Source organism: Rhinatrema bivittatum, chromosome 3 (genome assembly GCF_901001135.1).
Source record: "Rhinatrema bivittatum chromosome 3, aRhiBiv1.1, whole genome shotgun sequence".
NCBI lineage: Eukaryota > Metazoa > Chordata > Amphibia > Gymnophiona > Rhinatrematidae > Rhinatrema > Rhinatrema bivittatum.
In genome coordinates, this window is record NC_042617.1 from 136,568,534 (window position 1) to 136,585,492 (window position 16,959).

Below are 16,959 nucleotides of genomic sequence, written 5' to 3' on the forward strand. Positions count from 1 at the left end.
CCTCCGGGCTGCCATTTGTTCCAGCTTCGTGCAGAGGACTTGCTTACACTGGGTACAGCGTTTTCCGGAGGGACAGTCGACTGCAGGTACCCAAGGGTCTCCAGCTGAAAGGTTAGAAGCTTCTATAGCTTATGTAGCGGATGCCTTATATGATTTGGTGTGGGCGTCTTCCCGTATCATGGGGACTGCAGTAACCGCACAGCGTCTTTTGTGGCTCCATAACTGGTCGGCGGATTTTTCATCTAAGTCCCATCTGGCTTCTCTACCTTTCAAAGGCCGTATCTTATTTGGAGAGGAGCTGGAACAACTTGTGAAGCAGTTAGGTGATAGTAAAGTGCATAAATTGCCTGAGGACTGTCCGAGAGGCAGGTTCAACTTTCCTTCCCGCATGCGTTTTCGGGACAATAGGAGGTCTCGTCAACTGAGGGGGTGGGGGGGGTAGCTTCAGCAGCACAGCGACCCTTTTCTTCTCACGGTCAGGCCTGGGGACAGTCCTTTCACGGAGGACATTGATCCTTCAGATGGGGGATCCTCATCAGTGGGGGATCCTCTTGGTCCAAATCTGCACATTGAGGCGAGACTGGTCCACTTAGTCATTCCTTTTATTTATGGGGAATGGGCCAAGGTCACCCAGGATCAGTGGGTCCTCAGTGTGATGATAGACTGTTACAAGTTAGAATTTGCTTGTCCTGTGCGCGACCTGTTTCTGGTCTCCCCCTCCGGTTCGTTGCTAAAGCAATGGGCAGTGGGGGAGACTAGACAGGTTGCAGCGCTTGGGGGGACCGTGTCCCCATGCCTCACGACGAAATCTAGATGGGCCGCTATTCCATTTACTTTGTTGTCCTGAAGAAAGAGGGAACCTTTCACTCCATTCTGGACTTAAAGAGAGTGAATGCGGCGTTGAAGATTCCCCGGTTTCGCATGGAAACTTGGCGATCGGTGATAGCAGCTGTACATGCTCAGGAGTTCCTGGCGCCTCTGGACTTGATGGAAGCATATCTACACATTCCAATTTGTAAAGATCATCAACGATACATGAGGTTGGGGCAGCATTTTCAGTTTCAGGCACTTCCGTTTGGACTGGCCACAGCCCCCCGTACCTTCACCAAAGTCATGGTGGTCATGGCAGCGATGTTATGGTGTCAAGGCATCCTGGTCCATCCTTATCTCAATGATTGGCTCTGAAGGTTGTTTTCTTGGTAGCCATTTGCTCTGCGACGAGAAATTCAGAGTTGCAGGCTTTGTCTTGCCAAAATCCATTCCTTCACTTATCGGACGCAGCAGTATCTTTGCAGATGGTGTCTTCCTTTCTCCCGAAGGTAGTATCCACCTTCCACTTTAATCAGACGGTGGAATTGCCGGCCTTTCCAGACTTGAGTGATTCTGAGACTGATGCACAAGATCTTAACGCTGCAACGCCCTATGAACGTCCAGCAGTCTATCTTAAAGTTACAAACAATTTTAGAAGGTCTGACCATCTTTTCATGTTGTCGAGTGGCCCAAAGAAGGGTTCTCAGGCCTCCAAAACTACCATTGCAAGGTGGCTTAAGGAGGCTATTGGCTCGGCTTACATCCTTAGGGGTAAGCCAGTTCTGGAAGGTTTGAGGGCCCTTTCTACTCGCTCTCAAGCGACCTCTTGGACGGAGGCTCAGTTGGTTTCTCCACAAGAAATCTGTAGAGCGGCGACTTGGAAGTCGCTACATACCTTCGCTAGGCACTATCGGCTCAGAGTTTCGATCCTTTGGTGAGAGTGTCTTATGAGTGGGACTCTCCAGGTCCCACCCTCATTAGGGAGCTTTGTTACATCCCAGAAGTCTGGACTGATCCGGTTACATACAGAGAAAGGAAAATTGGGTTCTTACCTGCTAATTTCCATTCCTTAAGTACCACTGATCAGTCCAGAGCCCGCCCAATCTAGAAAGGGGAGAGTTGTCCGCCCAGCTGTGTTATACTTTAAATAGCAGAAGTATTGCCAAGTTTAATTGTTTACTTTTCGCCAGTTCTTGTTGGAAGTCTTTTTGGGTTATGTGCACTGTTTATTGCATTTAGCTTGGGTACAGTTCAACACTGAGGAACTGCAGGTGGCATCAGGATACTTGAAGCCGTGTCAGTTTTACTTTCTCTGTCTCCATCTGCTGGCATGGATGAATAAACCCTGGAGTCTGGACTGATCCGTGGTACTACAGGAACGGAAATTAGCAGGTAAGAACTCAGTTTTCCTTTTCCTAGCATGTAGCAAGATGGACTTAGGACCAATGGGTTATATGTCAGGTTTCAAAGCTGATGTCACCCTAGATATACCCCTGCAGTAACCTCAGCCATTCAGTATCTCTCCATCTCCTATCAGATGTGGATTGTGCCTTCCCTATCAGGAACACAGTACTCTTTAGAAGAGGAAATTTTACCTTTAAATTGGAGAAAGCTCGAGCCCCGCTGTCCTGCAGTGATACCTAAAGGTTCCTTCCCCAGTTGAGAATTCCTGAGGCGATTTCCGAGATCCCTCAGCGGTGTGCCTTGGTCCGGTAGCTGGTTTCCGGCATGGACTTTGCTGCTGAAGCTGAGTGCAGCGGCGTCAGCCAAAGCCCTCTCCCCCCACACGGGCAGCCTCCCGCCCCATTCAGGAGTAGCTTTTGTGCATCCCATTGGTCCTGAGTCCATCTGGCTACACCCTAGGAAATGTAGACATTACTTTGATAATTTCGTTTTCCTTAGTATAGACAGATGGACTTAGCATCCCTCCCATGGCTGCCCATGGACTTGCTGCCAAGGAATCGCACATGAATCTCTATCCCAAAGAGGTTATGAGTAAGCTATCACCCTATCCCTAGATCTGGGCATCTATAATAATGCTGGGATTCAGCATTTGTTTTTGGTTGAGTACAGATACGGTCACCAGTTTTAATCAAGTTTTCAATCAAGTACTTAAGTTATTAAACTGAATTCAAGTTTTTCAATAATATGTCCACAATGGCTTTTAAAGAGAATACTGAATGGCTGAGGTCACTGCAAGGGTATATCTAAGGTGAGGTTAGCTTTGAAACCTGACTCCATCTCCATCTTCTAGCAAGGGAGCATATAACCAATTGGTCCTGAGTCCATCTGTCTACACTAAGGAAAACGAAATCATCAGGTAAGTAATTTCTCCATTGCTAGCACTGGAAGAATAGGGAGGAGAAGAACTAGAATGTTGGGAGGAAGAGTTGAGAGGGGTAGAGGTTGTAAGGGCACTCAAAGGGGTGGGTAGGGTTAGGGATAGGAAAGTTCCCTCCCAGTCCGCTCCTTAATTGGAGCGGACTGAGAGGGAGCTGGGGGGAGGCCCTGTTGCGTCGCTGTGCGTAAGTTATAAAAATCCCCCCCTCCCCTGCGCATGCACATGCGGCCATCAGATTTTATAAATGCACACCATGTTATAAAATTGGCGCGTACACGCTGGAAACCACATGCAATTTTGAAAATCTCAAGTTATTTGCTAGAATAGTTGGCCTAGACTTTTCATTACACTTGAGATAATCATATTGTGGACATACATCATTTTCTTATGTTCTTTAAATGGTACTATAGGTTTGGCTTGGTGACTCACTGTTATGTGGAGGACCAGATTTTGAATCCTAGGTCAAATCGTTTGTTCCCCAAGCTTGCTGAGGTTGGAAAAGCTGTGGAGGTGGTGCTCTCAGTCTTGGGAAGAGCCAGTTCTAGTCTTCTCACAATGGCAAGACACAATGGTGGGAATTAGATACTAGGGATGTGAATCGTGTGATCGATCGTCTTAACGATCGATTTTGGCTGGGGGGGGGGGAATCTGATCGTCTTAGTTTTTTTGGTTAAAAAATCGTTTTATCGGGGGAGGGCGGGAAAACCCGCACACCAAAACAACCCTAAAACCCACCCCGACCCTTTAAAATAAATCCCCCACCCTCCCGAACCCCCCCAAAATGTTTTAAATTACCTGGGGTCCAGTAGGGAGGTCCCGGCGCGATCTCCCGCTGTCTGGCCACGGCTGCGTTAATAGAAATGGCGCCGGTGGCCCTTTGCCCTTATCATATGACAGGGCAAAGGTAGCGCCGACGCCATTTTGGTTCCTGGCACCTGACGTCACGCGTGCAGGAGATCGCTCCCGGACCCCCGCTGGACTCCCAGGGACTTTTGGCCAGCTTGGGGGGGGGGCCTCCTGACCCCCACAAGACTTGCCAAAAGTCCAGCGGGGGTCCGGGAGCGACCTCCTGCATGCGGGCCGTATTGCCAATATTCAAAATGGCGCCGGCGCTACCTTTGCCCTCACTATGACATACGGGCCGACGTCGCCCGTATGACATAGTGAGGGCAAAGGTAGCGCCGGCGCCATTTTGAATATTGGCAATACGGCCCGCATGCAGGAGGTCGCTCCCGGACCCCTGCTGGACTTTTGGCAAATCTTGTGGGGGTCAGGAGGCCCCCCCAAGCTGGCCAAAAGTCCCCTGGGGGTCCAGCGGGGGTCCGGGAGCAATCTCCTGCACGCGTGACGTCGGGTGCCAGGAACCAAAATGCCGCCGGCTCTACTTTTGCCCTGTCATATGATAAGGGCAAAGGGCCACCGGCGCCATTTCTATTAACGCAGCCGTGGCCAGACAGCGGGAGATCGCGCCGGGACTCCCCCACTGGACCCCAGGTAATTTAAAACATTTTGGGGGGGTTCGGGAGGGTGGGGGATCTATTTTAAAGGGTCGGGGTGGGTTTTAGGGCTGTTTTGGTGTGCCGGTTTTCCCGCCCTCCCCCGATTTACAATTTTTTGACAATAAATCAGGGGAATTGCTATTGTATCGCGGCTCTAACGATTTTTGACGATTTAAAATATATCTGACGATTGTTTTAAATAGTCAAAAAACGATTCACATCCCTATTAGATACCATGAATGAAGACTCATGGCATGGATTCCTTCCCCAATTCTGACTGAGCTGGAAGCCCAGAGGGGCAGGAGGAAACTGCTGGCACTGTCCCTCTTACCCTCCCTAAAAAAAAAAAAAAAAAAGTACATACAGTCCACTGATTATAGATTTTTGTAATTGCTAATATTACACTTGAAAACTTAGTTCAACATGGGAATTAAACTTTTGGGTTTTTTTACTTTACAGTTATGATGGAAGCAGCAGCAGAAAACATATTGCAGCAGGACTTTTGCCATGCCATCAAAGTAGGCGTGAAGCACACCCAGCAAATAGTTCAGGGCATACAGCAACTGGCAAAGGAACATGGTATTGCCAAGAGAACCCCTCAGAAGACTTTCAGCGTTCCAGCAGAGATAATAGAATGCGCAAAGCAGTAAGTACAAACTGCACCTTGATCTAATACTAGAAAAGCTATATTTTTGAGGAAGTCATCCAGGTGAAGAAAAACCAGAGATTGTAAAGCAGAATTTTATATGTGCAGCTGTTGACTACAAATTTTTAATTTAAAAAAACTAAAATCTACAAAATAAATTTGAAGAACTGTCTTGAAGCTTATTAGACGATCAATTGAAGAAGTCCAATAGTGTAAGAATTTTTTATAATAGAAAAATATGAAATACTTGGGTGGAAAAGAATTTTGCTCATAAAGTAATACTTAGTACTCAAGTAACACGGGCAGAAATATGAGGAAAATATTTAATTTCTGTTCTCTGTGTGAGCTAAGGAAGTTCCATTAAGTAACTCTGACTTCAAAACATTTTTCATTCTCTGTCCATGACAAAACCCTTCTATAATTATGACCTATAATGTATAAAGTTATTCTTGATACCAAGAAATAATACTTATACCTTTGCTTCCTGTCTCAGCTTTCTGATGTCCCTCACTTCTATTTATTTATTTATTTATTTATTTATTTATTTATTTAGAGTTTTTATATACCGACATTCTCGATATACATATCAAATCAAGTCGGTTTCCATATAACAAAACTGTCGCCGGTAAGGCGTTACATTAAACAATAGACAGAGTATTAAACAGATACTACTAAATTATCTGCTTTTGTTGGCTTGTTTTCTTGTCTGATAGGCTTGCTTCTGACAGGGTATATGCAGTATTTTCAGATTTTACTCATGACAAGGTAAGAATTCTCAAACAACTTGACTATGATAAAATATTCCACATATTCCAAATATGGTGTTCTGTGTAAAAGAGAGAAATCTGGAAGAGCTATATATCAATAGAGCATGAAAGAAGCAAAAGATAAGATACACACAAAATTATACAACCAGATCATATGACGGGCGTACTAAGCCATCAAAAGCTGTGGCTGCTGGTGTTCTAAAGGCAAACTAAGAACTGAACTAGTGTCTGCTTATAGTCACTGCCAGTCTGTGGGTCATGTGCTGTTCAAACTGTGAAACTTGGAACAGAGTCAGTATTGGTGGATGATGACTAACAGGAGAGAGGCAGGCTGTTCCACTGTCATCCTTGCCGAGGGAGGAAGAGGCAAATCCTGGGCACCCCAAAGTAATTTCTAGGCACTCTGGTGACCTGGTGCACAGGAGTTTTCTAGCCCTGATAATTTGGATTTCCACCTCATCTTGGTACACTAGTCCAGGCAACTCATGTGGGTTGTTTCTCCCTACCAGGAGATAGAATCAGAGAAAACTGTTTTCCCAGCATGACATCATCACCAATACTTAGGGGTGGTGCAGCCTGGGTAAGATCCAATATTTTCTGCCTCCAGCAGATGGTTGGACCTGGTAGTGCAGCAGCTCTATGGTGGATTTTGGTTCCATTCAGACTTTGGGCCAGGCCACTGGCTCCGGCCACCATTGAGAGCCCTCTATATATGCTCCTAGTCCCAGAAGGGACTTAGGTAGAGCTTGGGGGGGAGCAGAGGAGCTTTTCTGTATGAAAAAAAAAAAAGAAAAGTAAGAATTATTTTTTCTGGTGGGCTTCTCTGTACTGACAGTAAGGTCCTTTGGCCCGCCCCCACCCCTACCCTTGCTCCATTGTCCTGGTTTAAAAAAAAAAAAAATTAAAATTAACTGAAATGTGATGAGCTGGCAACTGCAAGGCAGCCTGATGGGAAGGGCAAGGTGGCTGAATGGAGAGGCCAGACTGTGGCCATTGATGCAGTGCATGTGGGGTCCAACTCATGGTTTCGGAGAGGGGACCTCTATGTTTAACTTACATCCAATTAGGGGAAATCCCGGGGGAAACCTCCTCACGAGTGGCTGCTTCAGGAATAGACACTGCTTCCTGCGAGCAGGCAAGGCAAGTTGTGGAGTCTACAAACTGCTCTGAAGCATGGGCCTTGGCAGGAATGGCCCAGGAGACGGCCATGTTTGCAGTTCCTGTGTGTCCTAGCTTTCTGCCTTTGGAGTAAGCAGTACCTGGGAGGGGGCGGGGGGCAACAACCTTCTGTCAAGCGTGGAGCCTGATTACCTTGTCTTCCCAAGAGATCTCATCACCAGAGTCTTCCAGTTCCTCCACTAAGTCACCTTTTCTGGCCCCCTTAAGCTCATTGAGGCCCTTCCTCCATCTCTGGCCTTGGAAATTTTATGTTTTTATGTTTTTTATATACCGGTCTTCTTACATTATATGCAAATCAAATCGGTTTACAGAGAACTATTAAAAGGTTTGCTTAGGAGCAATTACATATAACGAATAACTTTTTGAACAAACAGATAAATAGAACTTTTTAAACAATAGTTACATAGATAAATATATTAGACAAATACACTGAATTATAAATGTAAATTCTTAATGTTTTAAATAAAACTTTTAAATAGCCTTTATAAAAGGAAGAAAAAATAAAAATAGATAACCAAAGGACAACGTCTAACTCAAACATGATGTTAGGAATTATTCCTATTCCTAAATGTATAGATGTCTTGCTGGAAAACAGAAGTCATTGGAAAACTAACTTCTGCTTGAGTGCATTAACTGAAACATTGTGGGAAAGAAAATGAAGAGGAGGGGAGGAGGGTGGAGCTGGATATATGAATTTTTAGAACGTGGCAGATATAAAAATAACAAATAACAAATTGAAAGCTGCTTGTGGGTAGTCATGGAAATGCTTGTCTGAATAGCCAAGTTTTCAGATTTTTCTTGAATGACTGGTGGGAGGGGTCTTGTCTTAGTTCTAGTGGTAGTGAATTCCATAGAGAAGGGCTTGCGGTAGAAAAAGCTCTATTCCTTAACGGGGTTTTGGCTTGAGGGATGACCAGGGTATTTTGGTAGGCTTTTCTAATAGGTCTTGTTGATTTGATGGTGCGTAGTTGATGTGTAAGATCGATTGGAGCTATATTGTTAATGGATTTGTGAATAAGGGTCATGACTTTGTAGATGATTCTAAATTTAATTGGAAGGCAGTGAAGATTGTAGAGGATAGGCGAGATTTGGTCTCTTTTATTAGAATTGGTCAAGACCCTAGCTGCTGAATTTAGAACCATCTGGAGGGGTTTGATTGTAGAGGCTGGTAGACCAAGTAGCAACGCGTTGCAGTAGTCCATTTTGGTGAGAATAATTGATTGTAGGACGAGACGGAAGTCGTGGGCGTGTAGTAAGGGTTTTAACTTTTTCAGAACTTGTAATTTGAAAAAGCATTCTTTGGTTGTATTATTTACAAATCTTTTAAGGTTCAGCTGATTGTCAAGAAGAACGCCTAAGTCTCTTACATAGGATGTATTTTTGAGGTTGTTAAGAATGGGTGTAAGTGGATTATGATTGGCGATGTCTTTTTGTGGTTGATCATTTATAATGGATGGGATTTCTCTGTGGATGAAGTTTTCTTCTTGTGAGATGATGAGGTATTCTGTTTTGTCCTTGTTGATGACTAAATTAAGTTTGGTGAGGAGTGCACTAATTTCTTGAAAGCATTGTTCCCAAAAAATTAGAGACAGTTGAAGGGATTTCCTAATAGGGATGAGGATTTGAATGTCATCTGCGTAAACCATGTGTTTGAGTTTTAGTTTGGAAAGGAGGAAGCAGAGAGGTAGAAGATATATGTTGAAAAGGGTTGGGGAAAGAGATGAACCTTGTGGAACTCCCATGTTTGAGACGATTGCCTGAGATTCCTTGTTGTTGATTTTTACCTTGAATGATCTGTTGTTGAGAAATGAACGGAACCAATCTAAGGCGGTGCCTGAAATACCAATTGCAGTTAATCGGTCAAGTAGGATAGAATGGTTGACCGTATCGAAGGCTGCAGAAAGGTCTAGAAGAATGAGGATGTGAGGTTGTCTTTTTTCTGAGTTTAGGAGGAGAGAGTCCATGAGGGAAATCAACAGAGTTTCTGTGTTTCGTGTTTTTCGAAATCCGTATTGTGCTGGAGCCAGTATTTTGTGTTCTTCAAGGTAATCAGTAAGCTGTTTATTTACTATTTTTTCCAAGATTTTTGATATAAAGGGAAGGTTAGCGATGGGACGGAAATTCGCTGGTTCCTCTGTAGACAGATTCGGTTTTTTTAGGAGAGGTTTCAAGATAGCTTGTTTAAGGGAAATCCCCTTTAAATGGGCTAGGGGTGCTTTAGAGGCTCTAGACATGCCTTGCGAAGATGTCCAGGAGGGGGTCAGAGGAGCCACTGAACACAGTAAGTTCAATTTCCCTGGAGGAGAGTGAGTTCCCACCTGGTCTGGAAAATGAATCTGTGATCAGGCTATTTCACAGGGGGCCTTATTGACCAGGTGATCACTTGTGTTTGGCTTGAGGAGGCTAAAATGAACAACATCCTGGCTTGGGATCCCATTATTAAGAGTGTTTGCAAAATCATTCGGGCCTTTCCTCTCCACCTTGGGGTGAAGAAGATGATGCTGGTCGCATAGAAGTTGCCGGAGTCTGTACTCAGAGGAGTGAATCTGTTACCAAAGCTGTATCCTCTTCCACAGGTGACCGTCCAGAAGCTTTTCCAATTGCCTACAGTGGACACCTTAGTTACAGCAGTCACAAGGTGCACCACCATCCTGGTGGAAGGGAGCACATCTTTGAAAGATATGCAGGATAGAAAGATGGACCTTGAAGCATTTGTTCACTTCGGCTGTGGCGATTCAAATCAGTTTGATCAGCCTTTGTGGTGAGAGCCTTTCTTTGCTAGATTTGCTCCCAGAAAGTTAAGAGGTGGCCCACATGGAGTCAGCTGTGGCATTTTTGGCAGATGCCCTGTATAATCTTCTCTGCAATTCTTCCCGGTCCATAGCCCTGTTGGTTGCAGTTTGGGGGTTCCTTTGGCTTCACAATTGAGTGGTGGATTCTTGATCCAAGACGTGCTTAGGTAAAGTACCATTCAAGGGTAGGCTGCTGTTCGGAGCGATCTGGAGCAGTTAGTAAAATATTTGGCAGGTCCAGAGCTGGTAAGAGATGAACATAATTCAGAGATTCCAGATGCTGTAGGCTGGGGAAACAGTCATTTTCCTACTCGCCCCATGCTTTTCAGTGCTCCAGAAACAGAGGCTAGTTTTCTTGTGGCTTCCATACATCAGGGCCTGGAAGAGTTGCAATGAGTTGCAGTGAGTTCACTTGCTGATAACCCCAGTAGGTGTCCGCTTCAAGGAGTTTACCATAAGTTGCCCAAATAACCAGTGGGTGTTGAAAATAATCCACCTCTGGTATACTCAGAATTTGCTGTACCCAGTGCCGAATGCCTTTATGATTTCTTCCTGTGCCTCCCCAGCCAAGCAGCGTGCAGTCAGGGAGACTTTATTGAAGCTGCAGCTGTTGCATGCAGTGATCCTAGTGCCTGCCTCAAGTAAGGCATGGGTAAATACGCCATCTATTTTGTGGTACCCTAAAAGGATGGGACCTTCCAGTTGATCCTAGATCTCAAAGGGGTGAACCACTGTCTGCGAGTTGCCCACTTTTGAATGAAACACTTTGTTCTTGCAGTAGTAAGGCAGAGAGAGTATGTGTTTTCTCTCGATCTTTTGGAAGCCTACTCCCACATTCCCATCTGGCAAGAGGATCAATGGTTTCTTCATTTTTTGCATTTTACAGGAATGTTTCCACTTTTGCATGCTGCCAATAGCTCCGCAGGCCTTTACCAAGGTTATGGTGGTCATTGCAGCTTTTTTGAGGTGCCAAGGGCATTATATTCTATCCATACCTGGACAATTGGCTGATTTGGGCAAAGTCCCATCAGGAAACCATCAAGTATCGTGCCAAGTGGTCCAGGTCTTATGGGCTATCATCAATTTTGCAAAAAGCAATCTTCAGCCCACTCAGTCTCTACAATATTTGGGGCATATTTCGATATGCATGTAGATTGGGTGTTTTTCACAGAAGAGAGAGTATGCAAGGTATTTCAACAAGTGCAGAAGTTAATTGCTCAGTGTTCCCTAAACACTTGGGATTATTTGCAGCTTCTCGGCCTGATAGCAACACTGGATCTCATCCCATGGACCAAGGCCCATATGAGACCACTGAAGGCCTCCCTTCTGTTGTGATGGTCTCACCAGTCGCAAGATTACGGGGTCTGTCTTCTCTATTGGCGACTGTGGTAGACTCTCTTTGCTGGTGGATGGTTCCTTCTCTGGGGGATCAGTTTGACCACATTTGCCTGGATCATGGTAACGGATGCAAGCCTGACAGGTTAGGGGACTCATTGCTTGCAACAAATGACTCAAGGTCTGTGGTCTCCGGTAGAAGCTCATGGTTGATCAACAGGGTTGAATGCCAGATCATTTCAGTTGGCGTCATCATACTTCTAATCGTCAAAGGCAAAGCAGTGAGAGTCCTGCCAGACAATCAGACAGTGGTGACTTATGTGAACAGATAAGGTGGCACAGGAGATGTGGCATGTTGGCGGAGACGAGCTTGCTCTTCCCTTGGGTGGAGCAGAATCTTCAACTGAAATTGACTGCTCACGTTACAGACCAGAAGTACATGCAGGCGGACTTCCACAGCAGGGCTTTTCTGGATCCAGAAGCATGAAAGCTGAGTCAGAAGAACTTCCATTTCATCACTCGACTGTGGGGCCTCCCTCAAATAGATCTGATGGCAACCCACAAAAACGCCAAGGTCTGTCAGTTTTTCAGCTGCCAAAAGGAGCAGGGCGCATCAGGCATAGATGCCTTATTTCACCCCTGACCTTGGGGGAATGCCTTAATGTCTTTTCTCCCATTGCCTCTCAAAGATGGGATTATTTGCAGCGTGGAAATGGAAAGCAATCTGATTATCTTCATAGCTCTGGATTGGCCATGGAGACTGGTATGCGGGTCTGATGCGGCTACAAGTGGTGTGCCTGCTGCGCTTGCTAGAGACTACAGGTCTGATACAGGGTCTGGTGGTCATGGAAGACCAGCTTGATTTTTGTCTTATGGCTTGGCACTTAAGCGGAGGTGGTTCTGCAGGAGGGGCTATCCTGCCTCAGTGATTATCATGCTGTTGAAAGCTAAGAAGACTTCCATTTTGCTAGTCTATATCCAAGTTTGGCACTTATTTGAAGATTTTTTTGGGAGTTCGGAATTCCCCTGAAGATCTGAGATTCCTTGTATCCCCTAGCCTTTTTCCAGAAGGGCCTGGATGAGGGTCTGGCCCTGAATTCCCAAAAGGTGCAGTGACTGCTATTTCTTTTCAGAGGATGACTGGGTGGCATTTCAGTGGTGACACATCCAGATATAGCTCATGTCCTCCAGGGTGTTAAGAGACTGCATTCTCCTTTCTGACCTCTTTCCTCAATGGGATCTTAAACTAGTGCTATGGGTTCTAGGGACATCTCCTTTTGAGGCACATTTCTCTCAAGGATATCTCTTTAAAGGCAGCTGCCTTGGTAGCCATTTGCTTTGCTCGGCGATTCTCTAAGCTTCAGGCTCTGTCTTGTCGTGATCCCTTTCTTGTGATTTCATTTTCTGCTATCACTTTTTGGCCAGTGCCTTCTTTCTACCAAAAATAAATTCCTTTTTTCGCATTAATCAGGAAGTTTTTCTCCCAGCTTTTTCTCAGGAAGTGTGCTGAAATGAATTTGTCTGAGATGTTTGGACGTCCACTAACTGCTCATGCATTATCTAGAAGTGACTGAGTTTTGCAAGTCCAATAGGTTATTTGTTTAGTTTGGGATGCCGCGTAAAAGAGAAATGGTTTCCAAGGCCACTGAGGCATGCTGGATTAAAGAGGTGATTGTCTCAGCCTAGGTCATTAGTGGCAGGAGGCCTTGTGAGGGCCTACAAGTTCTCTTCGAAAATGCAGTCTTTCTTAGAGGACAAGCAAAATAGCAGTCCTTACACATGGGTGACATCATTGGATGGAGCTCGGCAAGGAAAACTTATGTTAAAGTTTCTAGAACTTTGACTGAGCCTCACTGAGCATGCTCAGGCATGCATTATACTACGCGTTCATGTGGGGTCCCCTCAGACTCTTCTTTTCTGTGGAGCCTGTCACTTGGTCAGGTGAGAGCCTCACTTTTCTACATTTTTTGGCTTCTTTAAAGTGTGTGTTCACAATAATTTCGATTCCTCACACGGTCAATGTGGGGTCCCCCAGTTCTCACATTAGCATCCTAGATAGGTTTTTTGATGTTTATCAGTAAACTTATTTTCGTTATCGATTCCTTGTGGCAGTGTTGCACTTCGTGCCCACCGCCTATTGACAGCCGCCACCATCTATTTCAATCTTACGACCCTTTATTTTGCAACATGTCCACTTTAGGTTTTAAGCAGTGTTCCAGGTGTATGAGGACCATGTCAATCACAGACCCCCATGATAGATGTGAGCGCTGCCTTGGGATATTACGCAACATCCAGTGTGCAGCAAGTATATCAGGATGACCCCAAAGGGACATAAGATCTGGGTTGACAAGATGGAGCATCTCTTCGGGCCGGAGAAGACCGATCCATCGGCATTGAGGGACCTTGGAGCCGCATCAATGAACACAGAGTCTTTGACATCAGTGGGGCTATCTGTTCTGTCAAGATAGTCTGCTGAGAGGGATGCCAGAGACTGACCATCGTCGGGCTCCTCCAGGTTGAGTATGTTGGGTTCGTCGGCCTTGGTACCAGGAAAGGACCATTCCGAGCATCAAGGGAAGCCGAGGAAGCATTGGCATCTGTCCCTGTCAGTGCACTGTGACAGGCACAGGAGTACACCAGATTCTGCTGTAATGCCCTCAGTGATCCCGCGTTGAGGAGAGCCAGTCCTCCATTGATGCCGAGGGTACACATCGGACTCAATCATTCCCAATGCCAACCACATATTCTCCTCTCAGAAGAGGGATCTGGTTACACCTCCAGCATCCCAGCCTCTTTTGGCATCAGTGATGTTCAAGGAGGAATTGAAGAGGCATGTGCAACTGGCTGTCGAGAAGGTGATGTGCAGCCTTTGTGTCACGGCATCAACACATCCATCGTTGCTCCTTGAGCCACTGTTGGAACCCCTGCATGTTACCGACCCAGCCGGCATCTGTTCCCAGGGTGGCATCAATGCCCTGAGGGGCACCACCGCCACCATCTGCTTGATCCTGGTTGTCCTTGGCTCCTCGGAGGAGGAAGTTCCCTCACAGCCTGAGAAAACACCGGGGCCTGGGCCAACATGACCAGTTCCATTGGTTCCTGCACCCCTGGTCGGGAGCCTAGAGCCCTGTCACCAGTCGATGTCAATAGAGATTAGTGCTCCTGTGACCCCTGGGGGGATGACTCCTTCGTCAGATGATTCCCCTCAGATCTGTCTCCTCCAGAGGATCAAAGGATGTCCCCGCTGGAGGACCTCTCCTTCACATGCTTTGTTTGGATGATGTCGGAGGCCTTCCTATTTCTGTTGATGACTGAAGAAGATATCAGGCACAAAATGCTAGATATCCTCCAGTTCATAGAGCCTTTCAAGGATGATATGGCAGTCCCAGTGCACAAGATCCTTGTGGAATTAACTGCTGAGGATGTGGGAACACCCTCTCACAGTGCCTTCCATGAACAGGAAGACAGATGTGATTTATCTCGTCCAAAACGCTCTCTGATTCAACAAGTGTCAGCTGCCGCACCAGTCAGTGGTAGTTGAATCCATTCTCAAGAAGGCAAACTATTTCAGACTCATTCTTCCTTCCCCAGGGCAGGATCACAGAGTGATGGATGCTCTTGGGAGAAAGGTGTTTCAGAATGCTCTGCTTATTGCTTGCATAGTAGCCTACTAGCTGTACATGAGCCAATATATACGGGACAATTGGAAGCAGGTGCAGGACCTTGCTACCCTCCTTTTGCTGGTGCATAAGGGCCTGGAGTGCAGAAAACACGGTCCGTTCGACCAACAATGTTTTAGAGAGGGTATCGAGGGTCTCTGCAGCAGAAATCTGTGCCTACAGACTTGTATGGTTGCGGACTTCGGATCTCAGACCGAAGGTGCAGGAGCTGACGTGCCATGTATGGGAGAGAATCTCTTCAGAGACAAGGATACAGTGGCCCAAATCTGGGACTACCATGTGACCCTGAAGCAGCTCTCTATCGCCATTCAGGACCTGTCATCCTCATCTAGGAGGTTGTTGGTCTAGGCCTAGGAATCCCTACTTCTCCCTGAGGAAATGTTACCCTCTGCTTTTCCCGTTCCCGCAGTCACATCAGGGCTCTCTTGGTGGCTCCGTTCAACAGAGAGCTCCAAAGCCCCAGCTAGTGCCACAGGGATGGGATTTTGACTGCATCACAGGAGACATAGTCAAGTTTCCCGTACCTGGAATGATGGATCTGCTGGTCAGGGGAAGTCAGTTGTTTGCAAATCAGTGGCCCAGTATAACCTCAGACCAGCGGGGCTCTTTCTATTATTTGGGAGGAGTACAAATTGAACCTATTGGGTATCCCGCTAGATTGCCCCCGAGCCCATTCCGGGGCCCAGTAGCACATCAGGAAGTACTTAGTAGTGGAGCTCTCCTCCCTCTTAATGGCCAGAGTGGTCAAATCTGTTCCACCAAGGCAAAGAGAGCAAGGATTTTACTCCCAGTACTTCCTGATACCAAAGAAAACAGGGGGACTCCATCCCATACTAGACCTGAGGGCCTTAAAATAAAAATTCATCAAAAGAATAAAGTTGAAGATTGTTACCCTGGGCACCTTGATATCTTTCTTGCAAAAAGGGGGACTGGCATTGCTCCCTGGTTCTAAAGGACACTTGGGAAGATCTTTGTGTGAATCTAAGTCACAGGAAGTATCTCAGATATGTGGTGGGGAAAGCAGCACTTCCCAGGACTGTGTTCTGGAAGTGCTGTTTGGGTTTGTATCAGCCCCACTTGTCCTTACGAAATGCCTAGCTGTGTTGGTGGTGCACCATTGCAGACTGGGAGTTCGTTTTACCGTACTTGGACAATTGACTGGTCAAGAGCACCTCTTTAACAGGGGCCGACGAGTCCATGCGCTTGACCATTTAGGTGCTGGAGACACTAGGGTTTGTTGTCAGCTACCCCAAGTCCCATTTCAGCCCATGACCTCAATTGGTCTTTATTGGAGCTCTGCTAGACATGGCTTAGGCCAAGGCCTTCCTGCCTCGACAAAGGGCCATCAACCTGATGACCATCGCAATGGGGATTCAAAAGAGCCAGCAGGCATCAGCTTGGCACATGTTGAAACTGTTCCCAGGGTGGCATCCGCGACAGTTCATGTCCCTCCCTTGGCATGTTTACACATGCAAAAGGCTTAATGGACCCTGAGGTCACAGTGGTGATAGGCCACACAGAACCTTTAGGATCACAACCAAGTCACTTAGTCTCTCTAGGACTTTGTCCTGGTGGTGAGTAATTTGAAATCTGGAATGGGGAATCTCCTTCCAGAGTCATCCTACCCAAATTATCCTAGCCATGGATGCATCCATCCTGGGCTGGGGAGCTCATGTAGATGGACTCAGTACTTAGGATCTATGGTCTTCCCAGGAACATCTTTATCAAATCAACTTCCTTGAGCTCTGGGCAATCAGGCACGCGTTACGGGCTTTTAGAGATAGACTGTCCAACAAAATTGCCCTGATCCAAACCAATAACCAAGTGGCAGTGTAGTACAAGCAGGGAGGTATGGGATTGTACCTCTTGTGTCAGGAAGAGGTTCAGAACTGGATGGGGCCTCTCCCATG

At 46.3% G+C, this 16,959-nt stretch overlaps 1 protein-coding gene across 1 annotated transcript in view; it reads left to right on the plus strand.

The window, feature by feature from the left end:
• PNPT1 (polyribonucleotide nucleotidyltransferase 1) overlaps window positions 1–16,959 on the plus strand; it is a 217,967-nt gene that overhangs the window by 65,177 nt on the left and 135,831 nt on the right. The window contains exons 9-10 of the mRNA XM_029593742.1: window positions 5,110–5,296; window positions 6,010–6,061. Of these exons, the coding sequence (XP_029449602.1) occupies window positions 5,110–5,296; window positions 6,010–6,061 (239 nt within the window). The remainder of the gene's footprint in view (window positions 1–5,109; window positions 5,297–6,009; window positions 6,062–16,959) is intronic.